Source organism: Acartia tonsa, chromosome 6 (assembly GCF_053477335.1).
Source record: "Acartia tonsa isolate MP-2025a chromosome 6, ASM5347733v1, whole genome shotgun sequence".
Taxonomy (NCBI): domain Eukaryota; kingdom Metazoa; phylum Arthropoda; class Copepoda; order Calanoida; family Acartiidae; genus Acartia; species Acartia tonsa.
Genome location: NC_137265.1, coordinates 42,932,825 through 42,960,766, shown reverse-complemented (window position 1 = coordinate 42,960,766; position 27,942 = coordinate 42,932,825). Strand labels below are relative to the sequence as shown.

Genomic DNA, 27,942 nt, shown 5'->3' with positions numbered 1-27,942 from the left:
TAATAACAACAATGGTTTAGTCAAGATTTAAGAAAATTTAATAACATTTTACAAAAGTTACATTATAATTATAAATGTCGTTTAAATGACAAGTGTTTTTTTTTACAGATAAGACTTTCTAGTGAAAAGGTGGGAAAAGTCACCTTTTAGAAAACGAAACAAATGACAAATCTAAATAAATGAAAAATCTAAATGATCCTTTGAATTGCGAAAAATGTCTAACTGAATGAATTACAAGATCAACAATATGATTTAACAAATAAATATCAAAGTATGCATTATAAATAAATATTTCTTATTTATATATACATATGTACAATCATATTACAATGATAAAACAACGATGACAAGCTTCATAAAAGAAAAACTTTAATTACTGGATATTGACAATTTTATGTAAGACTTTATTATAGGCTTGCGGCTACGCACTTGAAGAGGGGGAATTGAAGGGGATTTTTTTGTAGGGGGGGGGGGGGGGGGGACGACCACTCTCCTTAACAAACCAATTTTTATTTTAGTTTTAGTTTTTTTTCTAGGGGCGATTTCTCTTGGGAGGGTGGTGGTACCCTCCCCCAACATAGTTATACACCTTAATGGGACCTATGAGAATCTACCCTGTTAGTTAAGGGAACCCAATCGGTTCAGCAGTTAGCGAGATCATTAGGTCCAAACAGAAAAATAGACATCTTGTTACTTTATTATAAGAATACCTATGCCTCAACAGCTATCCGTTACTGACACAGGGACCAACCCTAAATGAAATGTAGAAAAGTTTTACTTTCAAAAATGTAGAGGCGAACTAAAACTAAAGAAACAATAAAATTCTTTGTCAAATTAAATTCAAATATAGGATTTATAAATATTATAATATCGATGATCCATGAGTTTTCTTTAATTCAATGAAATCATGAAAAGTTTATATCAAGTTTTTTTTCAATACCCGCAAATGTTAATTTTCAAATGCTGTAAAAATGTTGGGTATTTTTGAAGAGCTTTAAATACGGAATGAGATATAAGTTACGTTTAGACTAGGTATTTGATGACAACCTATTTTTACAAAATGGTTTTCAAATTTACTTCAGAAAATAATGTAAAGGTTTTTGCTTTTTACAGATTCAGAATTCATAGGAAAATATTGAAATAAGGCTTTAAAAATGAGTTGACAAAATTGGTAATTCAACTGTAAACCTTAATATACATTATATGATTATACATGGTTAAATTATAAAAGAAGGATTCTGAAATATTTTTTTTCTGAAAATTGATATGAGTAAAACGCCACAGAAAAGCAATTTTCTACCTTTTTAAAGCCACTTTTTGTTCAGGAAATGAAAAGTAAGATTTTCTTTACATCTTCATATGGGTATTACTCCACATTGAGACAGACATTAAATTTCACATGGTTTGTCATAACAGCAAAGTTTAAATTTGGCTGTTCTGGTTTGTTATTTTTTCATCGCCCTTATTCATATAGCTGGTGGTGAACAGGATAAACAAATGCAGGAATCATATAATCTTGCTGGCGGCGAAAACGGCCAATGGCGTAAAAACGGCGACTAGCAGCGTGCTGAAGATAACTGTCTGGCGGGTCCTGTGATAAATACTTAAATAATTTTGCTTTCATCTAATATTAAAGTGATTCAAAAAATAACTTAAACATGGGGGAATACCATCAGTAACATTGTTTTTCCTTACTTTTGTCTTTATGACTTTTACTTCTCTTCTTTCTTAATTTTAGTGAACGATATTCTCCTATAGGTAATTAATATTTAATTTTGAAAGGGGGATGGTTCGATGCTTGGTATGCACTTTGAGACAGTTGAACAAACACTAGAACAAATACGTAGATATCTATGGAGTATCTTTGCTACTAGAAATAATAGAATCATTTAAGTATTCATTCCTAGCATGATGTTCCTCAAGAACAGCTTCCAAGCTAGTAACATCAACCGCAGCTGACGACCTCTTGGCAGCTGCTGTATTGCTGCTGCTGACAGCAGCTGACAATGCTGTTTTAATGCTGCCAATGGAAGTCTCATGTTCATGCTGAATAAGCTCTTTTTGTCTGGTTTCCATGGAGGTAAGACGGTCAAGCAAACGGTTCTAAAAATCAAGTTCAATTCAAAAACAGTAACTACTTACCTAAGCAAGTTTTTTTTTAATTGGAACCATAATTTTGCCTCCAAATAAAATATTACGATATTTATACAAGTACAGCTGGGTGTTTTATTTTTAATGTAAAAATTTAAGTATCTTAGGGATACGATAAAACAATGGACGATAAATTGACATACATACCATATCATGAAACATAAAATTACACATTCTGTAGATTAGCCATAGTTTTTTAAGAGTTTGGACCTAAGACTTCTAGAAAAAAGCGAGACACTTTTGTATGGCTATTATAGCCAGCTCAAGCTCCACGTGTAGATCAAAATTATTGGTTGAAAAGTTTAGACACAGTAGTTTTGAACCAACCTATCAAAATTCAATATAAGTAGGTATCTACCTACCCAAAGTTTTTGAGCCAAGAATAAGATAATAAATTTACCTCTAATTTCGGAATTCTTTGATCGTTGATTAACAAAGACCTCACATCTTTCACTTTGTCATCAATGTCCTTAACAAACAAATTAATATACACGTAACACGTTATTGGTCTACATATTTTTTCTATGTTAAAAGCCGCTTAAGCTTTCGGCCGATGGAAAGATATTGTTAAAATTTTGTTTTATAAAAACAAACGGCTGCGCCCTTATACATCCCCGGCTTCTCTGTAAAAGCATAACTCTATTGGACTAATAATTTCTGAGATATTTGTGTTCAGACAAACAAATCTTACAACTTTATAATAGGTATATATATCAGTCACATTTCACATCATAAACCTAATCAAAATAATATCCTTATGATAATAAATACAATGTACAGTTAGGACTTCCAGATAAAAGTCCTAAAATAAAAGGGTTGTACTCTCTCAAATATCTTAGACTACGAACCACAAACCTTGAAGGGATTACTCAAGTTAAAGGTTCGAGCCTACTAAAATTAAAGAAGTTAAATAGAAATTTCACTTCTTTATCAAGAAATCAATTGTATGCCTACTGTAGTATATGGGTTTAAGGGGAGCTACACTCCATTAAATATATTAGTCAGCATTGATGTTTAGATTCATAATGATAGTTATATAGAGCTAGCCACAGCTTCTAGAGTGCACACCTATCTTTTGAAGCTGTTTTAAAGAGTCAGTTTTGGTTTGATCTTGCTACTGACAAGGTCTTTTACACTACCTTAGAGTAACTATTCATAGAGGTTTCCAGGTCTGAATTTTGTTGTGTGATGGTTTCAAAGCTCTTCTTAATAAAGGCCTCTCTTTCTGATCTTATTCTTTGATCTCTATCACGGTCCTGGAATTACAATAAAGTGTAAGTGCTTTTCCTAAAACTGCCTTGTGAGTACAGGAATACCCCCCCCCCCCGTAATAGTTAAGAAAATAAATTGAAAATTAGGGGGATATTGTTCATTTTTTCTTAAGGCCTAGGCCTGCGTGGTTACCCTGTTCCCATTATAAACTAGCCTGACCTAAAGAAAACACTACCACACGAAAAACGACCCCCACCACTTCATTTAATTTATTAAAAATTACGGGTGGGGAGGGAGATTTTTAGAGACCTTTAGGGGCATTTCAATAAATAAGTGCGATGGGCATTTGATTAGCCAAATCTTGTGATTAAAGAAAAGGTAGAAACTCATCACTCCTTTGTCTTTCAAGAGGTCTAAGCTATCTTTCCCTAAAGTAGCTAAAAACCCTTCTGGGACCTACAAAAAGCTTTATCTTTATGCTAAGAAGAACCCCTTAAAATTAAATAATTACCTTGAGTTGAATATGTGCTAGATTATTTACATTTGTACTCTGGACTAGAATATCATTCTTCATACCTTCTAATTTGTCGTTTAATTCCTAAATTATAAATATACATAAATATTTGTATTTTGTAGGTTTGGGGCGAAAAAACTATTAGGTAAGTCAGTAAGCGGATATAATATTATGAGGAAATGAATGTACATCTAATTTAGCTACTAAAATTTAGTGCTCGCACTTAAAACTTTTTATTGACCATCAGAAAACCTCTTTTCCTTGTTCTTATTAAAAAAATCTACTTTTATTATCCCTGTGGAGTATAACTAACCCCTACTTAACCTAACCTAAATCTAAATATGTTTAGTTTGAAAAATATGTTTGTGGACCATAAGCGAAATGAGGGAAACCGCCAATAAATTTTATTTACCTTTTGATGTTGACCTACATAGCTACTAAGTAGTTCCTGGCTCTGTAGAACTTTATTGAGTGTGGACTCAAGAAAATTTGTGTTGATTTTCTCACTGGATTCCTTCAATGTTTCTACTAAACCTCCCATCTAGAACAAAATCAGTAGTAAAGTAGAGCAAAATTTCTTATATTAGTCTCCAATTTAAATCACTTTCATCGTCTGTTATGAACCCGACACCTCAATTGGCAGCATTAAAACAGCATTAACAGCTGCTGTCAGCGGCAGTTATAGAGCAGATGTCAAAAGGTCGTAAGCTGCTGTCACTCTAGGCGTTTTATAAAAAAAAGAAAAGGGCCTTCGTCCAATACAAAATCTACTTCTCAAAACAACGACGGAAAATCAAATTCTTGTTTTTAGCCACCTCAATTTTGTAAATTCAATGAAATACTTTACAGCTAATAAAAGCAAAATTTCAAAATGTATGTGACTGTGACAAAAAAAAGAATTTCTGTTTTAAATGCCTTAAAAGGCTATTCTAGTGATTAGAAACAATTTAAGATGATTAAATTAATAAAATAAAAATCCTTCATCAAAACATAAACTTAATTAAACCCTTTATTTATTCAATTCACACCTTATTTAAGTTGGAGAGGAGAAGCCAGATTTAGCCTGGTTCAGAATCTGTTCAACCTTGATTGTAAGATCTTTTTTCCATACCTTATCTAAGTTGAAGAGGCCAGATTTAGCCTGGTTCAGAATCTGTTCAACCTTGATTGTAAGATAATTATTCATACCTTATCTAAGTTGAAGAGGCCAGATTTAGCCTGGTTTAGAATCTGTTCAACCTTGATTGTAAGATCTTTATCCATACCTTATCTAAGTTGGAGAGGCCAGATTTAGCCTGGTTCAGAATCTGTTCAACCTTGATTGTAAGATCACTCAATTCTTTCTCATGAGCATCGAGGGATTCTATCAAATCCTCGCCTAAAACCAGTAGTTTCTTTTCAAATTGAACTTAATAAGACCAAGTTTTTTGATAATTGAAAGGAAATTCTCAAAATTACGAAGGAATTAGATATTATCCGGGGAGGCAAAGTCAGTCTACAATTTTTCTGTATGAGGTAGATCTGTCAGCCTGTAATATACTCTATCACTATAGATCATTAGTGATCTATTTTCTAAAATGGTCTTTAAAAACTTAAAAGGGGCATTTGCACATGAAAAAAAAGAGTTACCTACCAAATTATAATTTATAAAAAAAATCTCCTTATTTATCTAGTCTGGAGCCGTTTTTTAAAGAAAAATACGGCTCCAGCTCCGGCAAAATATGGCGGCTCCACGGCTCCGAAACACTTGTATGTAACAGCCATCACATAACAGGTATTAAAGGCTATTAATAATCAGAAAGAGTTACTTTCATTAAAAATTTGATTTGTTTACTGACAATAAAAGTTGTATTTGAAACAAGATATTTCAAAGTAGGTTCTATTTATATTAAATATATTATTTTGTAGATTATTAAACCATTTCATAAATAAAAATACAATATTATATGTTAAATCAAATTAAATAACATAGAAATCTATTTTTGAAAGGAAATACTTTTTTAATCATACTTATTTCATTTTCTGTACAATCATAAAAAATTTAAGGGAAAAAAATGTTGACATCTAGCGGCAGAATTTTAAACTAGATACCTATAATAGATTATTGAACATTAGGGTTAAAAATTGTGATTTTACCTCGAAATATAGAAAATTCCCTAGAGTGCCCCACATAAAAATTTGGTGCAAGTAATAATATATCCATTCCAATTCTACAAGATGTAGATGTCCGTCTGTCTGTCAGCCAGTACAATATTATTACCTATGGCTTGTACTTCCTCAACTGTGCTGTTCTTAGCAACTAATTGCCTCAGTTCTCTCATTCTTAGCCTATAAAAAATTAGAAAACTAAGTTGATACTGTAACTTTAAAGGAAGCTCACTGTTAGTCGAGGGTAGGTAAGTTTTAAGATATTTTCAACGCATAGAATCAAATAAACTCTTTCTTTATACGTAACATAACATACAGCGAAGAACCAACAAACAAATCATTTCACCCCGAATTCATTTTTATTTAAACTAAACCGAAAATGAGGGAGGTGAACCCAAATCTTATATTGTAACCATGAGTTTAGTAGCTATGGGGATTCGGGGAAGCCCTAAGGTAGTCCTATTATACATATAATGCATTAAATATTTTTTTATCTGAAGCTTGAGAGTTCTACAACAACTGAACCAAATGAGTTCTCAATTTAAGGAAAGTTTATCTAGGTCCGGAAGGGTTTTATGCTATTTCATTTTAAAATTTAAGTATCGGGACGTTTTTATGCAGTAAGTTTGCCTACCAGCGCCTCTAGATTCTAGGGGCGCATACGGTAATTAATATAGTATTAACCTGTTATTGATAGTTGTTCCTATAATTCCAATACAGGTTCCTATGATGGACCCAAGAATAGACCAGTATTTCGTTTTCTCAGCCTAAGATTAAAATATGGAAAAAAAATCAATTCAAAGATTCATAAAAGTATTTTGTTTATTTAAGATGCCTTACCGAATTAACATCCCCATTTAAATACAACCCTCTAAAGATAAGACTCGGGGTCCTTCCCTTTGTACCCGTGGTACAGTATATAAACGACAACCAACCCTTTAATTGCGCGATCTTTTACTTGAAATCTTAACTGTGCATAATGATATTAATGGGTTGCGCCTATTTTTTGGACCAAGACAGTCCAACAATACTGTTACTGTTATTTTCAAGCGACATACAAAGCATCAGTAACAGTGGGTATCATTTTTTAACGTCTCTAGTATGTCGCAGTGTGGTCAAGACTAGAACCAGAAAGCAAACAGGCCCGCTGATTATACTAACCTGTGCTCTCTTACTCTCATTGTTAGTCTCCTGACAGACAGAAAAAATTACCCGCGTACCCTTGTGATAGAGTAGCTGCGCTTCTGATATTATGTCACGTGACTTACCTGTGCTCTCTCGCTCTCATGTGAGTCTCTGACAGAGAAGTACCCACGTAACCTTGTGATAGAGTAGCTGTGCTACTGATATTATGTCACGTGACTTACCTGTGCTCTCTCGCTCTCATGTGAGTCTCTGAAAGAAAAGTACCCACGTAACCTTGTGATAGAGTAGCTGTGCTACTGATATTATCACACGTGACTAACCTGTGCTCTCTCGCTCTCATGCGAGTCTCTGAAAGAAAAGTACCCACGTAACCTTGTGATAGAGTAGCTGTGCTACTGATATTATCACACGTGACTTACCTGTGCTCTCTCGCTCTCATGTGAGTCTCTGACAGAGAAGTACCCATGTAACCTTGTAACCTTGTGCTACTGATATTATGTCACGTGACTTACCTGTGCTCTCACTCGCTCTCATGTGAGTCTCTGACAGAGAAGTACCCACGTAACCTTGTGATAGAGTAGCTGTGCTACTGATATTATCACACGTGACTAACCTGTGCTCTCTCGCTCTCATGTGAGTCTCTGACAGAATTGGACAGCGCAGCAAAACTTTCTCTCTCAGCCTTCTCAAAAAACTTAAACTGTTCTGAGATTGTCTTCTCCTCCTACCAAATCTTTTATTTATTTTTTTAGTTTACTTAGATACCTTGTAGTTTTAATATTCGTTACAACGTTTTAGAAAGTTGTCTAATTGTACTGGTACCCAAAGTTAACCATGTTATCTTATTTGTTGGCTTAAAAACTTTGGGCAGGTATTAGGTTTAATGTTCATTGGTCGGTTCCAAACTAGTAAAACTCAAAACTTTTCAACTAAATTTTTTTACTACAGCAAGTTAATTTGGTTTATTATCATTGGGGATGACAGAATATATCAATCTATCGTCCATAGACTTATCCCCTATGATCCCCGTGTTTGATTTTTTGATACCTGCCATACTATTACACAGGCAGTTGTTAGTATTTTGGTGAAGTGAGAAAATTAAAGAAAACAAAGGGCCGGCGTCTGAATGGCTGGACGTTTATAATAACCCTATAGAGATGCTTCGAACCATAAAATAAATAAATGATTTCCTTGAGAACATTGTGTTCTTGAGTGATTAGGGCCAGGTACTTGTCATCTCCTCGGTGAGTTTTATCAAGCTCCATGTGGATTTCCTGAAAATTAATAATATAATATGTTTTTCTGTCTGTTTCATATCCACTTGATAAAAAACCTAAAAAATCATGCATCGTACCGTATTCCTGACAATTTTCTATGAATGATAAATAAACAATATAAAATAAAGGAATTAATCTTATCAGTTTTTATTTTACTATCCGCGGAAAGCTATTATAATACGCTTAATAACTATTCTCAGAATAATTTACCTTTATTCTCTTTTGAACCTCCGCAATATTGATCTGAGCCTCCCTACGCTTCTCCTGCATCTCTATGAACCTCTTCTCACACTCTACCACCCGTGCTTGTGATGCTTTAACGTCTGTCAGGCCGACAAAGTTCTCATACCTCTTCATCCAGAAGCTCACCTGTATATAAATGTTTTAATAGGTATGATTACTACTTTAGAAGGTATAGTTTCACTCAAAATACCTATTGAGCAGTGAGCACTGAATCTCTCACATCACTATTTTTAAAATAATTTGAAAGAAAGTAGGTAGTTTTTTTTACTTTACTGCGGGACTATCCACTAGGCCCAAATTAACCTAACCTAATTTTTAAACACTTTATTTTGAGCTTGGTTGGGTAAAGTAAGAATAAGGATATCCCCATGTCCACAGATAAAGTTCTCGAAGGTACTAGTACCATATTTTTTTAAAAAACATTTTTAAAACTCCTTTTATTAATTTTATGAATTTTGAGTCATAGGTAACAAAACTACTCCAAACTGAACTTACCCTTTTATAATACCATTCTTCACTCTGAGTTCTAGGAGAATCAGGTTTCTTACTGAATATGGCTCGAATACTGTCTAACCTGTCCTCTAAAATATTATTTTAAAACTGTTAGGTACAATACATAGGTACTTATCAAATAAAAAACTCTGAACATAAAATTCAACAACATTTTTAATCTTATTTTTAAGAAATAAACAAAAGTATTTACCAAAATGTCTTTTCTGTAAATTAATTCTTTTCCAGGCAGCCTCCCTTGCGTCCTCAAAGCTCATGTGTTTAGGTTTATGCTTTTCTTCCAGCTCTTTAGCTGTTGTCGTTGAAATGTTCAATAACTTTTCTAATTCTGGCTTCTTTAATGCTTCGCCTGCTTTCATTTTACTATTTATTTCACCTAAAAATAAAAAAAAGAGTATTTCTCATGAAAGGAAAATTTGTCTTTACTGTCATCTACTGTGATACTTGACCTATTTTTAGTAGAAAAATTAAATAAACTTAATTTAAATAATCTATTTCACGTAATGCAAAGTTAGGACTTATAGACAAATATTATAGAATCAAAAGCTTGGTTTTGTAATAGTAGGACTTATGGACGCGTAATAAAACAATTTATTGGCAATTTTTTTTGAGAAATATACTAAGTTAAGATATCAAGAATGGCTGCTAAATCTGCGGCAACTCACAGCTGACCTTAAAAGGGGTGATACAATACCACCCTGTCGGCTAACTAGTTCCCGGCTACACAAGAAAGAAGATCTATAAAATTGTACATATAATTATACTAGTTGCTAGTTTATCTTTCTTTGTGTGTCAAAATAAATCTAATCTATTCTAAAATATTGTATTCTGTCCCCTAGGTAAAGGATATCAAGGTTAAACTTAGTTCTAACTATTCACCTAATTCTTCAACAGATTTCAAAATTTCTGCTTCTTCCTGCTTTCTTGTTCCCTTTTCTTCTGTGGCTGCTGTAGTTTCATTTGAACCTTAACATTATAATTACATTAAGAAAGGTGATTATTTAGATTGATTTTTTTATTTAATGATAAAATGAACATAATTGGTCCATGCGGTTAATAGGATCTTTTGTTACACAATTGCACACAGCAGTTACAGACCAACAGAATCCTGCCTTGGTGTGTTGATATATGAAAAAAACTTTGTTTTCTGACCTGCCCCTGGGAGTTTCCCTCCTCCCGCTCCAGAGCTGCCTGTTGATGACATCAGTCTTAGAGAGTATTTGTTGAGACAGAGCTGCTGCGTGTTGATGGGGGGCCGGATGTACAACATTTTTAATTCTTGTGATAATAACATACTCGTGCAGTACATCTGAAATTAATTACATAATAAATAAATAAATTAGGTTTTATAGGCGTTATTCTCTTAGAGGAATTTTATTCTTCTGTTTCCTCAAAATTATACAACCACCTCCCTCCACCGGCCATGGACATTATTTCGTCAGGAGGAAGAAGGGTACAATTTTACAAACAAAAAAATCCTATATTGTGGATTATGCCATTGCATTACATTATATACCAGGCATAAAATTAACCGTTTCTCATGCACTATTGGGCGCGAGCTATATAATTTATTTAAATTGATAGAGAGCTAGCTAAGATCCACAAAATGTATGTTAACTTCAATTTAATGTTACGCAAAATTCAGTTCAATGATAAAAAATATATTTAAATTAAATATTTTAGAGTCGAGATTTTAAATTTCCTACCTCGTAGTTTCAAATTATCAAAACCTGAAAACCTTTACTAAGGATAAAAGAAACTTAGAAAATGGGTATTTAAAATTAGTATTAACTTGAAAACTATTTATAGCTGCCCATTAAACTGTTTTTAACCTATTTTTAAAACGTATATAAAAAATATACTATGACACCAGTAGAATGAGACTGCAGAGCCTAAATTTGAATTAAGTCCCCAATAAACTTTTTTGGGGGGATTTAAATATTAATTTTTACTGTTGCCGTGATCATTTTAATCCGAGCAAAAGGCCTTTTTTTTATTTGGGTAAAATTCGTAGCTTTTAGAGTGTTTTGCTTCATAAATATTGTATTCTGGTATAGAGTAAAATTAGGCCTTATGATTTTACTATAAAAGTTCACTAAAAAAGTTAATTCTTTATAATATATCAACGAATTAACATTAACATGATTGTGTTCTCTCACTTATTTTAAAAACATAAAAAATGGCTGTAAAGGGTTAAATGACAACAAATGTTATTGCAATACAACAAATTTATTTTTGTCACATATACAAATGTGTTATACAATAAGATTATTCAAACTTATCTTTTAAAATAATTTTAAAAAGTATGTATCTTTTATGTGTACGGTTTTCATTCTTTTCATTTTAATTAAATAAAAAATATTTAACTACATTGGAAATAAGTCACTTTGTGAAAACACTCTTTTTTTGAATTGTAAAGAATTGAAATAGAACAATACTTCTTATTGGTTAGATTTCAGAATTATTTGTTTTATTGTAAATGTTAGATTTTTCAATGAAATTAATTGTTTTGGAAAAAAAATTATTTCCAATGAACAAAGTAATGTTTTTTTATTGTATCAATATAAAGTGAATTATATAAAAATGTTCTGTAAGCCACAATATTACCTGAAGTAAAAAAAAAGCTTTTGCTTCGGTCAAAATGATTACAGCAACACTAAAAATTAATTTTTAAATCCCCCAAAAAAAGTTTACTGAGGACTTAATTCAAATTTGGGCTCTGCAGTCTGATTCTATAGGTGTCCTAGTATATTTTTGACCCCCCATTCAAAAATAGGTTAAAAACAGTTTAAAACTGTTTTATTTATTGCTATATGAAATAATTCTATATCAATCCAATAAAAACTATAAACATAAAATAGCCCAATATTGAAGATAGATGGATAGCGAACGTAGTAATAGATTAATACAAAGTTTTAACTTACAAAGACGTAAAACACAAAACAAAGATTCAAAATTACGCTTTGAATAATAAACAAAGTAATGCAAAAATACGCAAAATATTTGCAAAAAAATCTGAAAAATCTGGATCACTGCGCGTAATTTGAAAAATGCCGCTAAAATTGTTTGAAAAACAAATGTCGTCGTTTTCATATAATGAAATAAGGGTCATTCAATATTGAACACTTATATAAGCGACACAAATATTTGTATTGGAACAAGAAAAATACGGGCCGTCCATCCATGAGAAGCACATCCAGAACACAAAAAATATTTAATTCAAAATTTATAGTCCTACAGAAGCATTCAAGGATAGAACAATGGACAAAAAAGGTGATCTCAATTCTAGAATGTTACATAAAAACTAAAACAAGAATGACAAAATCCAATGGGCTACAAAGCACAAAATAAAACATTTAATGTAAAAAAAACAGCCAATCTCTTATTGACAAATACAATTATTATTAGGGGAATATTCACTGTTAGGATCCATATCACATTTAACAGTTGAGAAAACAACTTTTTAAATCATAACTTGCTTTGTCTACTATGATATTTTTCAGTAGATTATCATCCTTGTTTTATTTTGCAATTGACATGATCATTGAAACTTAAGATTGATAAAAATCACCAAAAAATGTATTAAGTAAACAATTGAGTAATTTTTTAATCATGACAATTGAATAGTTTATGTATGATTTCATTTTCTTAGCGTCGCATTCATCAAATTATATTTACAGGGATTATGTACTTATGGGTTTATAAATAAAGTAAATTTATTGAAATATAATATTTACATGCAAGTATTTAAATTATTTGATATAATAATTACTTGCATGTTTTTTTTTGTATGCAAATATGCTCTAGATTTGGCACACTCTGCATCTTACTGCCTAGAGTCTTTGTAATTGTGCACCCTGTAATTTACTGCATATTGTCTCTGCAATTTAATTGGTGCACCCAATATCTTGCAGCCAAGATTCTGCTTATTTTGGTGGTGCACCTTGTATTTTGTTGTTTGGAGTGTTTTCATTTTCAATTGCTGTATAAAGTCTTAGTGTTTATTTTGTTGCACCCTGTATCTTGATGCATAGTGCCTTAGCATCTTAATAGGCGTATTCTGTATCTTGCTGTATTGAGGCTTTGAATCTTAGTTTGTGCTCCTGTACCTTGTTGCATAGAGTCTATGTGGCTTTATCAGTACTCAATGCATATATTAAAGGTTTGAGTAATTAAACAAATTGTACACCCTGTATCCTTTGTAACACTCGGTTTATTTGCTAAAAAGAGTCTTTACATTTTAATTGGTACGCCCTGTATCTTGTATAGTGCAAGAGTCTTTACATTTTAATTAGTACGCCCTGTATCTTGCTACATAGAGTCTTTGCATTTTAATTGGTACACCCTGTATCTTGCTACATAAAGTCTTTGCATTTTAATTGGTACACCCTGCATCTTGATACATAAAGTCTTTGCATTTTAATTGTTACGCCCTATATTTTGCTACATAGAGTCTTTGTATTTTCATTAGTGCACCCTGTATTTTGCTTCATAGAGTCTTTGTATTTTCATTAGTGCACCCTGTATTTTGCTTCATAGAGTCTTTGTATTTTCATTAGTGCACCCTGTTTTTTGCTTCATAGAGTCTTTGTATTTTCATTAGTGCACCCTGTATTTTAATACATAGAGTCTTTGCATTTTAATTGGTACACCCTGTATTTTGTTACATAGAGTATTTGTATTTTAATTGGTACACCCTGTATCTTGTTAATAGAGTCTTTGCATTTTAATTGGTACACATTGTATCTTGTTACATTGGCATTTAACATTTTAATTGGTACACCCTGTATCCTGCTGCATAGAGTCTTTGCATTTTAATTGGTACACCCTGTATCTTGCTACATAAAGTCTTTGCATTTTAATTGGTACACCCTGCATCTTGATACATAAAGTCTTTGCATTTTAATTGTTACGCCCTATATTTTGCTACATAGAGTCTTTGTATTTTCATTAGTGCACCCTGTATTTTGCTTCATAGAGTCTTTGGATTTTTATTAGTGCACCCTATATTTTGCTTCATAGAGTCTTTGTATTTTCATTAGTGCACCCTGTATTTTGCTTCATAGAGTCTTTGCATTTTCATTAGTGCACCCTGTATTTTAATACATAGAGTCTTTGTATTTTCATTAGTGCACCCTGTATTTTAATACATAGAGTCTTTGTATTTTCATTAGTGCACCCTGTATTTTAATACATAGAGTCTTTGTATTTTCATTAGTGCACCCTGTATTTTGCTTCATAGAGTCTTTGTATTTTCATTAGTGCACCCTATATTTTAATACATAGAGTCATTGCATTTTAATTGGTACACCTTGTATCTTGCTATATATAGTCTTTAAGTATTTTCATTAGTTCACCCTGTATCTTGCTACATAGCGTTTTTGTATTTTCATTAGTGCACCCTGTATTTTGCTTGATAGAGTGTTTGTATTTTCCTTAGTGCACCCTGTATCTTGCTACATAGAGTCTTTGTATTTTCATTAGTGCACCCTGTATCTTGATACATAGAGTCTTTGAATTTTCATTAGTGCACCCTGTATCTTGATACATAGAGTCTTTGCATTTAAATTGGCACACCCTGTATCTTGCTACATAGAGTCTTTGTATTTTCATTACTGCACCCTGTATTTTGCTACATAAAGTCTTTGCATTTCAATTGGTACACCCTGTATTTTGTTACATAGAGTGTTTGTATTTTAATTGGTACACCCTGTATCTTGTTAATAGAGTCTTTGCATTTTAATTGGTACACATTGTATCTTGTTACATTGGCATTTAACATTTTAATTGGTACACCCTGTATCCTGCTGCATAGAGTCTTTGCATTTTGATTGGTGCATTCTGTATCTTGCTACATAGAGTCTTCGCATTTTAGTTGATACACTCTGTATCTTGCTACATAAAGTCTTTGCATTTCAATTGGTACACCCTGTTTCTTGTTTATAGAATATTTGTATTTTGATTGGCGCACCCTTTATCGTGTTGCATAGAGTCTTTACATTTTCATTGTTGACCCTGTATCTTGCTACATGGAGTCTTTGCATTTTAATTGGTACACCTTGTTTCTTGCTACATATGTAGAGTCTTTGTATTTTAATTGGCACACCCTGTATCTTGCTACATAGAGTCTTTGCATTTAAATTGGTGCACCCTGTATCTTGTTTACAGGCTATTTGCATTTTACTTGGCGCACCCTGTATATTATAAAAATAAGTCTTTGTGTTTTTAATTGCGTAACCTGAGCTGTGAATATAAATTTCCATAAAAAAAATAATTTATATAATTTATCATACATTGTCAATTCTCTTGATTTCTTGCACTGAAATATTAGTTTTCTAACAAATAAGTACCTAGTCCTGGGTTTTTAACTGTCATATGTTACATTTGAATATGGAAGGGGGGAGGGAGTGGGGCAGCAAAACTTCTTAGCATTTGAACATTTTTTAAACTTTCAATATTCGGTAAATATCTTGGGAGAGGGATAATAATTCAAACAAAATACATATTAATTTTGACGAACTTTTTTACAAAATGACAATAAAACTATAATGTCAAAGTAAGTTATGCATATATGTTACTTTACATTTTTAAATTTATTTGCTGATTTAAAATTTTTCAAAATTAAAGCTATGAAGTACTATCTTAAATGAGTAATTTGTTACTTTTTTTATTTTTTGGGGGGGGGGGGGTAATTACCCCTTTACCCCCCCCCCTTGGACGTCTAAGCATCAACCCATCACCCATCATTTTCACTGTATAACACTCTAAGTTCATTTGCTTTTTTATGTTTTTTGTTATTGTTAAGAAAGACACTAGCGACTGGGATCCTAGCATCGAAAGATTTTGTAGTCGAAGGGGAAAGGATAAATAAATACCACAATGAAGCCTATGTTAAGCTTCTGTAAAATGGTGTACTCAATCTGTTTAGAAGTTTTAAGCTTCAGACAAAAAGCCATAATACTTTATAAAACTGTATTAAATTTTTTCCGATTCTTTATCCCTGCCTCGTAAATAGCAAGTATCCTTGTAGCGCTACTTCTCTCCCTTTTCTCATCCCAAATGGAGCGTATACGTATATAGGGATGAGAATTTCTCCCGCAACTATGTGGGGCTCGCGCTTAACCCCATTGCCCCCTCCCTCCTCAATACTTGCACTCCTTCCCATTGAAAAAATAGAGCTGTGTCCAAGAAATGGTTTTGAACAAGTTGCCAAAATAAAAGAATAATTTTAAATTTTGGTCTAGCTGTGAACAACAACTTGTTTTAATCGATAAACAAATATTTCTTGATTAGGGTTTCTCTAACTACCAATGACGACTTTTTAGTACTCAATATAACCTAACCTAACCTAGATTAAAACACTAATACATCTATGAAAAACTATCCCATTATTTTCAATAAATTTTTGTATAAAAAGCGTAAGGTTTCTGTGTTCGCTAGTCACTTTGATGAAAACATCTTATTAGATAGACAGATAGATTATATGGACTATTTGTTCATAATTTGGTACAATAATGTTGTCCTGAGTTGGCAACTAGTTACGGTCATCAGGATAAATCTGTGACGTCACACGCGCGTAGGGATCACAGATGGATATAACAAAGGGGAGGGGGAAGGGATTAGGATGGTTGAGGGGGGGGGGGAGTAAGAGATGGGGTGAAAATTTCTCGGAGATTTGAACTCTCCAGTGAAAGAGTGCTTAGAGTTGAGAAAAGACGCAACGCGCACGCACATTGAAAATTTTACGCGATGCTCAAACTTTCTCTTCATATCATATGGTTCAATTAATATTATAAACCCATATCAATAGAATATGTAAAAATATACGCAAATAAAGGATATTATATATTTATTAAAACAAACCAGTGAGCTGTGAAATACAAAAGATATTATTAAGAATGTTAGACTTAGATAAAGTGAAAATGGAGAAATTTGTATGTTTGTGTGTGATACTTTTAATTGCCTGTGTAGAATCAGGTAGGTCAAATATGTATATATAACCACTACAGGGAATAGACAATAAACGTGGAATAAATCTTCCCCCCAAGATTTTAAATGTACAATTTTGGATCAGGAATCAAATAGAGAAAGAATGGGTTGTATAATAATTCAACTGTCATTGTCTATTCCCTCCCTGATATACGCACACGTAATATACATAATATTCTATTTATAGCTCCCAGATATTTCTTACGCATAACGGTATTAGGAAAATTCGATCAAAATTTAATTCAGAGTAATTTTTACAGTAGGAAACCTACTCTGTAATTTGAAATGTCCGTAAGTCCGCCTGTAAGGATTGGTGTGAGGAATATGTGTGTTTCTCGCATACAATTTATGATGAGAACATTAAATTTTTCAGTAGGTATAATGTTTATCAGTCAGTCTTTGTCTAGTTTTTTTCTTTTCTTTATCTTATTTATGACCAATCAACATCTGATCTATAACTCAATTTATTCGTTTTGTACTTCCATGATTTTTGTTATCAAACTTTTTAAAATCAAACTACGAATTACTTTTTTATCCATCATGCAAAGATAATCAGCAAAATTTTAATCTTAAAATAATAATACCAAAACTGGAACATAAAATAATTTTCCATAAATATCTACCCCTAACATACTTTTAATGAAGTGATTAATGGGAGGAGTGGATTAGTGGTTATAAGTTGGTAAAAAATGGGCGTGGCCAAAATAGGCGGTTCATCTTTTAGATTAAGCCAAATGTTATGTTTTAAGAAATCTATATCTAATCCCAAATTTTGATAAGTGAATTTTTTTTCATTTTGTTAGTTAGGTTTTAGTCCATTAAAGCGAAGCTCTACAAATATTAACAGACTTGATTGTAAAACATGTTTTGTAGGACATAAGGACGTTTCTGCAAAGATTATGTAATTGCTACGCTTCCTATATTGTTATAGAAATCTTCATGTTGCGTTTTAAATTCTACAGGACAATTTTAACATACCTAAATTAATGTTAAGAGTTATTTATAATATACTGATGGACGTACGGACGGAACAACCCCATATATAGAAAATCGAATCTACAATGGCAATGAAAACTTATCCTGCAAAGTCATTTATATCAATGTGCAAATTTATTTTTAATTTTCTTGAGAAAATTTACATGTTCATAGTTTTTTTTTGCAAATGAAATAGCAATATAGTAGCGCTGCAATTAAGACATAAATTGTGCACCAAATAAAGAGCAAAGATTCTTTTTTTAGACAAATAGCCTAAAACCAACCCTAAGACTTTAATTTTAAAACAAAATAGTCTAGAAGAATCCTGGGACATGTGTGTAGATTTCTTAGAATAAAAAACTTAATTTTTGGATGGTGAGCGAGATCTTAACGGACAAACAGAAACCTTATTTCACTTTATTATGAATTAATTTATATTATTAGATTTTTTTTGTGTAAATCGTTTTGTTTTCTCTAATTCTTAAAATTTTGTTTATTGCTATTGCTTCCAACTAAACACTAGAAAATAAAAAATCCTAACATCAAAATGTATGAAGTTTTAAATTGATTTGGAAAGAGATACAAATTAATTTGTTATGTAAAGTAAAAACAATAATTTTCCAAAATTTTCCAATTTATCCCATTATATCTCATTACGTAAATAAACAACAGTTATTTATCATCTCGAGATATTTCATACAAAATTGATTATTTAAAATTGGCCTTTCTTTTTGTGGATTTTTAGTAGCGCAACTGCTATAAAGTAAGCAGCGGCTGTAGCTTCATTAAAGCCGCTAGCCTAATTTTGGCTACGGCTGAGAGTAGCTTAAGTTATGTAAGACGTAAAGATGTAGATTTTAAAATCTTTGTTTGCCTAAAAATGTACTTTTTACAAATCTTTTTTTTCTCGGTCTTATCTATTTTTTTGTCATAAGTTTATTTTTGCTATGCTTCCTATGGAAATAATTATCCTTGTTAATCATTAAAATGACCCTACTTTTTGTCGATTTTTAGCAATAATTTTTCATTGTTTCATAATTTTACATAATTAGGTAGTAAGGTAGTATATGTTTGCCTGTCTGTAAAAAAGTAATAAAATAGTATTTCTTAGGTTTCTAGCAGTAATTGTAAATATTTGAAAATTAGCCCCTAATAACAACATGCCAATAAAATTCACGCCAAGCTCACTTGATCACATATCATTATGTCGTCATAAACCATCTAAATATTTACATCAACACCGAGTTTCAAGGGTTAACAGGTATAATTCAGGGATCTGACAACAGACTTCAAAATAATGTACATCCTCAATCAAGATAAACAAAATTAACCCTTCCTTATTGAAAAGTTTGGACACTGCATGTCTCACAAAAGTACCCAATGTTTAAGCCAACCAATGATATATCGTATCTTTGGGAACTTTGGGTACCAGTGTAATTTATAGCCTAATATCCTCTCCCTTCCCTTACTGAATATAATTCAATCCATGTACTATAAATTTACAATAAAAGGGTTGCATTTTTGTTTATCTCATTTTATTGAATCGCCCATAGGGGTCATTCATCTTTACCTTGCCAATTTTCATTCATTCGCCAATAACGAATAATACATTATAAAATTTTTCACTTCTATTACACTGTTTTTACCAGGGGTTAAAGGGACTATTGGTAGTTTAATAGACAGTTTTCCGTGGATAATAGAATACAAAAGTTCAGGATTCAGTCATGTTTATTCATAGCATTATGACTACGACTAATGAAATCATGAATTTAAACCAAAAAATAGTTGCATAATATTTTTCTTTCAGAAAATTTATGCCTTATCATCCCTGTTATCACCCTTACATAATAGGAGGTATCTCCTTTCTATCTCTATCTTTGATTGAAAGGATTCAGGAATGTAATTGATTGATTGATTGATTGACAACATTCTTTGTTTAATAGACAACTGTCGGTTCCTTTCAATCTGTAGACCCATAGTGCTAAACCTGTGTATACCAATGATATTGTATGTCAATGTATTTGATTTAACAGGATATATTGATATATGCAGGATACATTATGTCTACATTTAAAATAAATTATATTAATAATACTGTAGATTTTTTACTCATTTTATAGATTTTCTCTTTTTAGAGCTGATAAAACAAAAAAAAATACTTTGTGATATACTAGCGGCTGCACCACAAGCCTCTAGGGGTCCAATGATAATCTAAAACTAGCCCAATGCCTATACTAAGATTTCTTAAAAATAACAACTTAACCCAATAAGTAATTTAAGAGATCCTTAGCTTCAAACAAACAACAAATTATGTTGAATAAGACTATAGTCTTATTTCTTATTTCTTATTCTCAATACATATCTTATCTATCAAATAGGTATTCCTATCGTCAACATAGTTTCACTCATATTTTGATAGACATACCTATGATTGTTTTATGTGATTACATCTTGACATGATTACTATGTGAAAAATGTAAAAAATTCTTTACAAGAAAATTTTATCTGCACTTACGTCAACAAAAGAATAATCATAGCAAATAATCTCTTTTGCTGATTTTGATTAGCCGCGCTGCCCTGCCATGCATTGTTACATATTTGTTTGTGTGGTCTCTGTATTATTCCCTGGTGTGATATCATTTCCGCCGTCCACTCATGTGTAACACTAGCAAATTATCACAACTGTATATTTCTACAATAGCATTTTCTGCCTTATAAACTTTTATGCATTTTCATCATTGAACAACCACTTACTTATTTGCTATTGTGTCTTTTTGCGAGTATGCAATTTTATAGAGTTGTGATAATATGTTGAAGTAAATGCACATCCATGTGTTCCTTCATGTAAAGATTAAAAAGAAGATTCAATGGGTTGAACTATAGAATTCGTTGTAAATGTGCAGTACTGTCAAATCAGGTTACTTCGTAAAAATTCACCTTTCTACAAATCAAAATTTGATTAAATAGCGCCACTAGCTTCTAGGAGCTCTGTATTGGAAGAGTAAGGAAAGCATAAGTATACCCAAAACCAACACATAAATCTTATAGTTAAATATCTTAGCCAAATGGAGGACTAAATCGGTTCAGTTATCGAATACAACAACAGATAAAAAAAAACCCTAATATTTTATAGAAGGGACAAAGTATAACAATAAATGCATTAATTAAAATGTCGTATGTATATGATAGATACAATTTCTAGTACAAAAATGAAATATTTTCTGTACTTACTTAATCTATTCAATGAAAATAAATAAATAGGAATAAAACGAGATAATTTTTACTCCCTCATCCAAATAATTTCCCATTTTAATCTCATAAAAGAATTTCAAAATTGCTGAAATTTTAAAATTTGAAACTGGGTGAAAGAAAGCTTTTTTCTATGTTTTTCTCTTTTGGGAAATGTTCTCACCCCCCCCCCCCCTCCCCCTTAAAATAATTAATTACAACTAAAGGACCAACAGAAAAATAAGAACCCAATTGTCCCAGCGGTTGATCAATTGTATTATGTATTGTATCATGTATCATTTTACTTTTTGTGCAACTAAACCCGAATGCACGTTGTCATCCTTGTTTTAATTATTGTTTACAATTAGTTTGCTACATATATAAATATATCCATAGCAAATCTTTAATTACCCACATAACCATTAAACAGTAAAATTGTATAACAAATGGGACAACATCCATTACTAGCGAAGCACAAAGATTGAGGATTGACAAACGAATTAAGAGTCATATAGCAGATGTTTGATGGGCTTAAAAAGAATGACAAAACCTTTATACTTAAATTATGTATGTTTTTTATAGATTGACCGACAAACCGACGTAATAAGTAAGTTATATACTGGATGCTCTATGGTAATAGTTATCTTTACAAAAAAAATCTGCAACAAAACTTAAATAACCATCAAGAAAAAAAATTTCCCCATTGCGTTACGGACTAACGGATGGACAAACATACAAAGTGAATGATTAATCGAGTAGCTTCGCTACTAAAAATATAAATAACAGTAAATATTCAAACCAAAATCCGAGACGGATTAAGTAAACCCTAAAATTTTAACCTGAAAATACATAGGTAACTATTTCTAGTGTTCATGTAAAACAGATGAAAAATGCAATAAAATTGAAGGGGTACTTCAACTATAGTTTTCACGGCGATCACCCATTGTTAGGTTGTAAATTGGTTTTAAAAATCATAATTACCAGGGCTCGGCAGCTGCGCGTCAGTCTCCTGTTAGCCCCTTTACGATTTAAAAATTATATTAAAGTCTAACCCTGACCTAACCCTTTTTAAAAATAGATCCCACTTTCGAAGCATTCAAACGGGTTTTAAATTGATGCTTCATCGCGACCGACGCGCCGCTGCCGAGCCCTCACGTTAAACAACTTTTATTGTCAATCGTGATTAGAAACTAATGCATAAGCTATGATCTAAATTATTTTTTTTTGTATGAACACTCCTGCATAACACAATTATGGTTACAATACCTTTATACCCTCCAGGAGGTATTTCTCCCCCCCACCCCCAACTCCTCTCTAACTCGCTATCTCTGCCACCATCAGTTCTGCTCCTTTCATTACCTAACCGATAATGGTTATATTATGGGATTGAGGGGACATTGGGCGAAAAATTTCACCCTAGTACAGAAGTTTTGAAAAAACATTACCTAATTCAAAAGCTTAAAAACATTGAATTTAGATTGGTTGGTTCCCAACTACACGAACCAATAATTTTAATCTACAGAGGGGGTAATTCGGGATGCATATTAATTTATCGTCCAATGTCTTATCCCTTAAGATCCCTGAGTTGTGTTAAAAAGGGGTGGGAAAAAATAGGGACAATGCTCATAATACTTGATAGGATTCTTAACGGTATTGAAATCTGAAATAGAGTCAGTAATAAAAAATTTGGTCTTCTTGCCTTATTAATGGTATACACAATTTAATTAAGTCTTTTTTATTGGTGTAATACTAAAAAAAATAAGTTAAGTCATGATTATTCGGCCATTTATGATTTTTTGATCAAATATATAACTTTTTCCTAACATTTATATTGATAATAAAAAATACTAATTGAAACCTATAACTCCAATATAATGAATTAAATCAATGCCATATTGCCTATTGTATTATGTTGATATACTACCAACCATTAAGTTTATAATCCTTGACAAAGTAAAACGTTGGGGAAATATTTTTAGGGTTTTAAACAATTGTTAATTCACTCAAAAATATTTGAATGTAGAATAATGGCCTTGCTATATTTGAAGTCTGAAATATGCTTTTGCAAATATTGTTATAATTATAAAATTTGTGTCTTATATCATCTAAGAAAAAGAAACTTTTTCGTTAGTTTTCGTGTTTTATACTAACAGTTAGGGGTAAAATAGTTGCATATCATATGAAATACCTTTTCCAGTATGGCTTCGAAACTAAGAAATATCCGATGGACCCAGCCGATGTTTCTCAGCTATTTATAATACAAAGTAGAATGATGTCTGTCCGCCTGTCTGTCTGTCTGTCTGTCTGTCCGTCTGTCTGTCCGTCTGTCCGTCCCTCAAGATCTCGTCTATAATACAAAGTAGAATGATGTCTGTCCGTCTGTCCGTCCCTTAAGATCTCGGTAACCACTGAACCAATTGGATTCTACTCTTCAGGGAATATACCTACTGGTCCTGTGGTGGTTTTAGGCTATTTTCTTGTGGGGTGGGACACCCCCAACCCCCCCAAAAAAACAAAAAAATCCCCCTCCCCATTTTTTTTGCTGAAGATTTCCTTGGTCCTTTTACGAATTTTGCCAAAAGATTTTATTTATCACCTCTTGGGTCAAAGCCCCTATAGGCTATGGGCAAAGCCGCTAGTACTAAAAAAAAGTAAAGCATCTTATTACAAACAACTTTTTACGAAAATTAAAAATTAAAATCATAAAATCACTACCGATTTTGTTAGCCCGGGCTTTACCTCCCATCGGGGTTAACAAAACAAGCTTTAATCTAATAAATTTTAATTTTTATATCCGCGGAAAGCTGTAAAATACGATGGTATAAACAACTATTCCATTTTTTAATTGATGTTGTCATCCTTGTTTACATAAATAACCCTTATTGATTGAAAATAAGAATTTGAGGTCTATCATTATATCTATATGGGCACCTATAATTACATCACCGTTATTTTACAATAATGTATTGGATCGATTAGAACTAGAGTAATCATAAACAGCAGCTATACTATGAATAAAAAAAAATATTTGTATTAAATGAGCTTATAAAACTTAAATAATTACTAAAAATTACACATCTATTTATTAGAAATATGCCTTTTATCCCCTTCGGGCGCCTTTCAAAGGTCATGTTTAGCAATATTGCATTTCTAAATAATTAGTTTTCGAATGACTAAAAAGTTTCATTCTTTATATTAGTATAAATTTTAAAATTAAAAAAATCAAAATACACAATTATAGCTACTCTATCTTAGATCTTATATTTTTCAAAATAATTAAAATTTTGTTTGTGTAATACCACCATTAATGTCGCCAAATTAATTATTTGTAATTTCAAGTTTGAATAGGGTTGATAATTAACCAGTGTAGTTAACCTTTTAACCGTTTCATTTAACCCTAAACCATTAGGGTTACTACTTGGGTGTGCATTCACTTTCGTAAATAAGAATGTATTCTATTCTCGTAAATGTACACTTTAGCAAACAATTGTTTTTTTGATTACTATGGAGCAAATGACTAATTTGTGCTGTTATAATAATATGCGGTCCTGGTTATACAATAAATTGATACTTGAGCAGAAATGAATTTACACCCTACTCAAACAAATCGTTTATCACGTAATTGAATTTCGTTTCAACAAGCCTTTCAAAAATGCTTTAATAATGCTTTTTTCTTTGTTTACTTAATTTTCTCACATTTTTCATTCGTTTGAACTTTGAACGTCTGTACGTCGTTCTAAATGATTTAAACTCAAAAAATTTGTGAATTTACGTTTACTTACTATGCTAGAAAATAATTTACTCCGTAACAATTTACTAAAATTCTATTAGCTTTATATTGCATCGCTATATAAAACATTAATGGCCTTGTATTTTTTGGTTGAATGTAAGGTTGAGGGTCTATTATTAGGGGTCTTTACAACCCTATAATCAAATCACCATGTCTGTATGTCCTTATATTTTCATATTTTTTGCATTTATCTGTAAGTTTGCTCTGCTTAAAGCCTTTCTTTCCCCAAAAATATTTCTAGCTCCCAAAACAGAATATCAAACTTTAACTTTTAGAGTTATGATTAAAAAACCGTCCCAATTTCTGCTTATTAGTTTATTTTATCAAGTGATTTGAATTAGATTATGAAGTTATTTTGTTCTTGTTTGAAAATGTTATAATCTGGTTTTTAAATGAAATATATGATGTAAAGAAAACAAAATTTTCCAAAGGTGAATTCTTTTGTTTACATGTTATCCATCAAATAACCACCTTACCTAATGATTTTTTAAGGGCGGGAACCGCAGGATACAGCACCCCCCCCCCCCCCCCCTAGCCTCTCCCGTAACTGATGTATCGCATGATGATTTTCTATGCTTTACTTGTTGCTTTCCTGACCACCTAGAGTTATTTCATATATTTCATAGAAATACATCATTATAGTTTGTCCATTAAGATCACTCAAACCGATTGATTTCTCAATTATAGAGTAGCATTTTAGAGATCTTGGGTCAGTAGTTTATTTTTGACTTTTAACTTTTAGATTTCAGTTTTGAGATACTTTTATTCACAACCACTTCCACCTTTGAATATTACAGAAATCCTATGTTAATGGGTTATTTACAATACAATATAAATGACTAGTTTTGCTGCGTAATATTTTTTTTATCGAAAAGATTGTTATTACTGCGCTACTTATAAATATAGTCATAATGTGTATACTGTATAGTATAAGTTGTACAAGACCTCAAAATGATTATGGTAGCTCGCTTTAGAAGTAGAGCATAATTGAGTTGTTGTTTATATGGTTGTTTTCCTCATAACCCTTTCTTTAAAATACAGGGTGTTCATATTAAAGCAGGGTGTCGGAGCCGTATAATTTTGATGCGGCTCCGGCTCTGGCTCCTACCTTAAAATTAATATATCATTTTTTGTTCATTATTGAATTTGGTAAAATAAAATAAATAAAACAAAATATTTTGCTTTAATTTGATTAAATCTATATAAAAGTAGAAAGATGTGTGTCTATTTGTTAAGTAACAATAGTTTTTCAGTTTATTATATGAAAATAGACCGTTGCCAAATTATATTATTACTTTTAAAAATAATTTTTAGCTAATCTGGAGCCGGAGCCGTTTTTAACGAAAAATACGGCTCCGGCTCCACCAAAAATGTTGCTGCTCCCGGCTCCGGCTCCGAAACACTGTATTAAAGAGTCATAATATGCTTATAATCTTTACATTTATTGAAAATACAGGTTACATGGAGTTAATAGTTAGGATAAGCATTTCTTATTTTTGAGGTCATTTTGTGTCTTGTTACATATAGTTTGATTACAGGGTGCTGGTAAAAACTTTATATCTTAATTTACATTTATACAGGGTGTAAGAAACAAGGAGTCAACTTAAAAAGGATAGAATTCTAGTTTTTTTATCACTGTTATCTACAATGGAAAAAAGTATATTTTAAATTATTGAATTCAAAACATTTTAAAGCCTTAAAATTTAAATTTGAAATAAAATTAGTTAAAAGAATGAAAAAGAGTTCTAATTTATAAAAAAAATCCTAAAAAAATATTGCTTACCAACTTTTTATTAACAATAGAGAATTAAACTTAGCCTCAGGCTTCTAAAGATATTTTAAGAATTTTCTTTTTATTATTACTTTATACTACATGAACATATTATTTTAGAAATTAAATAATTTGTTGAAACTTTTGAAAAAAATGTCTGTGATACTTCAATTTGTAATTTAATTAAAAAATATTGTTTAATAGTTTTAAAATTTGAATTATGATTCAAGTGAAGTTTGAGTTAATGTCTTTATTATGAATTGTTTAGTGAAATATTTTAATTGACTTTTTGTTTCATGATTTACCCTTTAAAGGACACTCTAAATTTTATTCTATATATATTTAAAATTTAAAATGCTCCTACTACATAATATCTTTGTGGATTTCTTAAATCTTTCATCTTAATTTAAGATAACAGAAGGGTTAATTTAATAATCATCATTGGTGATGTATATCAATTGTAAATTAATCAATTACCACACAAAAAATGTATTTTCTATGGTTTCATATCCATTTCCCACAGATATGAATATAAAAATAACACTTTTTTGACATAGGTCAACCCTTTTTATTTACTCTTGTTTATGTGGACATAAGGGAAAACCTGTCGATCGACCTTCAAAAGACATTTTTGAACTGGGCTATATTCTTTTATATACGAGTCTACCGACAACTTGAACCTGTTACACAGTAAGTTTAAATCTATGAGGAGCCTTTTAAATTAAATTATTAATTCACAGTGTGATATTGTTTTACCTATCAAACATCTTAATTTCAATTTCACTATTGGTAAAACTAATCACAATATGGCATTTAAAAAGATAACTTCATTATCAGAATTGACCAAGTCGCAGAGAGAATAAAAAAAAGATAATTTGGCAAATTTTTTCATGTTTTACAACAAATGGAAATATATATTGTCTGTCTATATAAGATTCGTAGTTTCCTTTTTGGATGTTATCATCCCTGTTCAAATCTAAGCTTTTAA

The 27,942-nt window shown here is 31.5% G+C and overlaps 2 protein-coding genes across 2 annotated transcripts in view; one reads left to right on the top strand and one right to left on the bottom strand.

The window, feature by feature from the left end:
- Positions 1–15: 15 nt before the first annotated feature.
- On the bottom strand, positions 16–10,530 carry LOC145322723 (uncharacterized). Its single transcript, XM_080164953.1, has 17 exons — positions 10,354–10,530; positions 10,081–10,167; positions 9,395–9,577; positions 9,187–9,272; positions 8,659–8,817; positions 8,364–8,445; positions 7,785–7,897; positions 6,710–6,792; positions 6,138–6,205; positions 5,143–5,255; positions 4,290–4,418; positions 3,875–3,961; positions 3,291–3,407; positions 2,552–2,620; positions 1,906–2,103; positions 1,301–1,593; positions 16–351 (listed from the first exon to the last, which is right to left on the bottom strand). The coding sequence occupies exons 1-16, from the start codon at positions 10,508–10,510 to the stop codon at positions 1,507–1,509; spliced, it is 1,818 nt and encodes a 605-aa protein (XP_080021079.1). The 5' UTR covers positions 10,511–10,530; the 3' UTR covers positions 16–351; positions 1,301–1,506.
- A 6,372-nt stretch (positions 10,531–16,902) lies between these two features.
- Positions 16,903–27,942, top strand: part of LOC145322721 (uncharacterized) — a 51,263-nt gene continuing 40,223 nt past the window's right edge. The window contains exon 1 of the mRNA XM_080164952.1: positions 16,903–17,178. Within this exon, the coding sequence (XP_080021078.1) occupies positions 17,100–17,178 (79 nt within the window). The 5' untranslated portion in view covers positions 16,903–17,099. The remainder of the gene's footprint in view (positions 17,179–27,942) is intronic.

What these genes read in the sequence shown, in the direction of transcription:
- LOC145322723 (XM_080164953.1), bottom strand. Translation starts at nt 10,510, where the DNA reads ATGTACTGCACGAGTATGTTATTATCACAAGAATTAAAAATGTTGTAC. An exon ending in ATGTAGGTCAACATCAAAAG is followed by an intron (nt 3,962 to 4,289) that starts GTAAATAAAATT and finishes TTTATAATTTAG; the next exon opens with GAATTAAACGACAAATTAGA. An exon ending in TTCTTGAGGAACATCATGCT is followed by an intron (nt 1,594 to 1,905) that starts AGGAATGAATAC and finishes AGTATTTATCAC; the next exon opens with AGGACCCGCCAGACAGTTAT.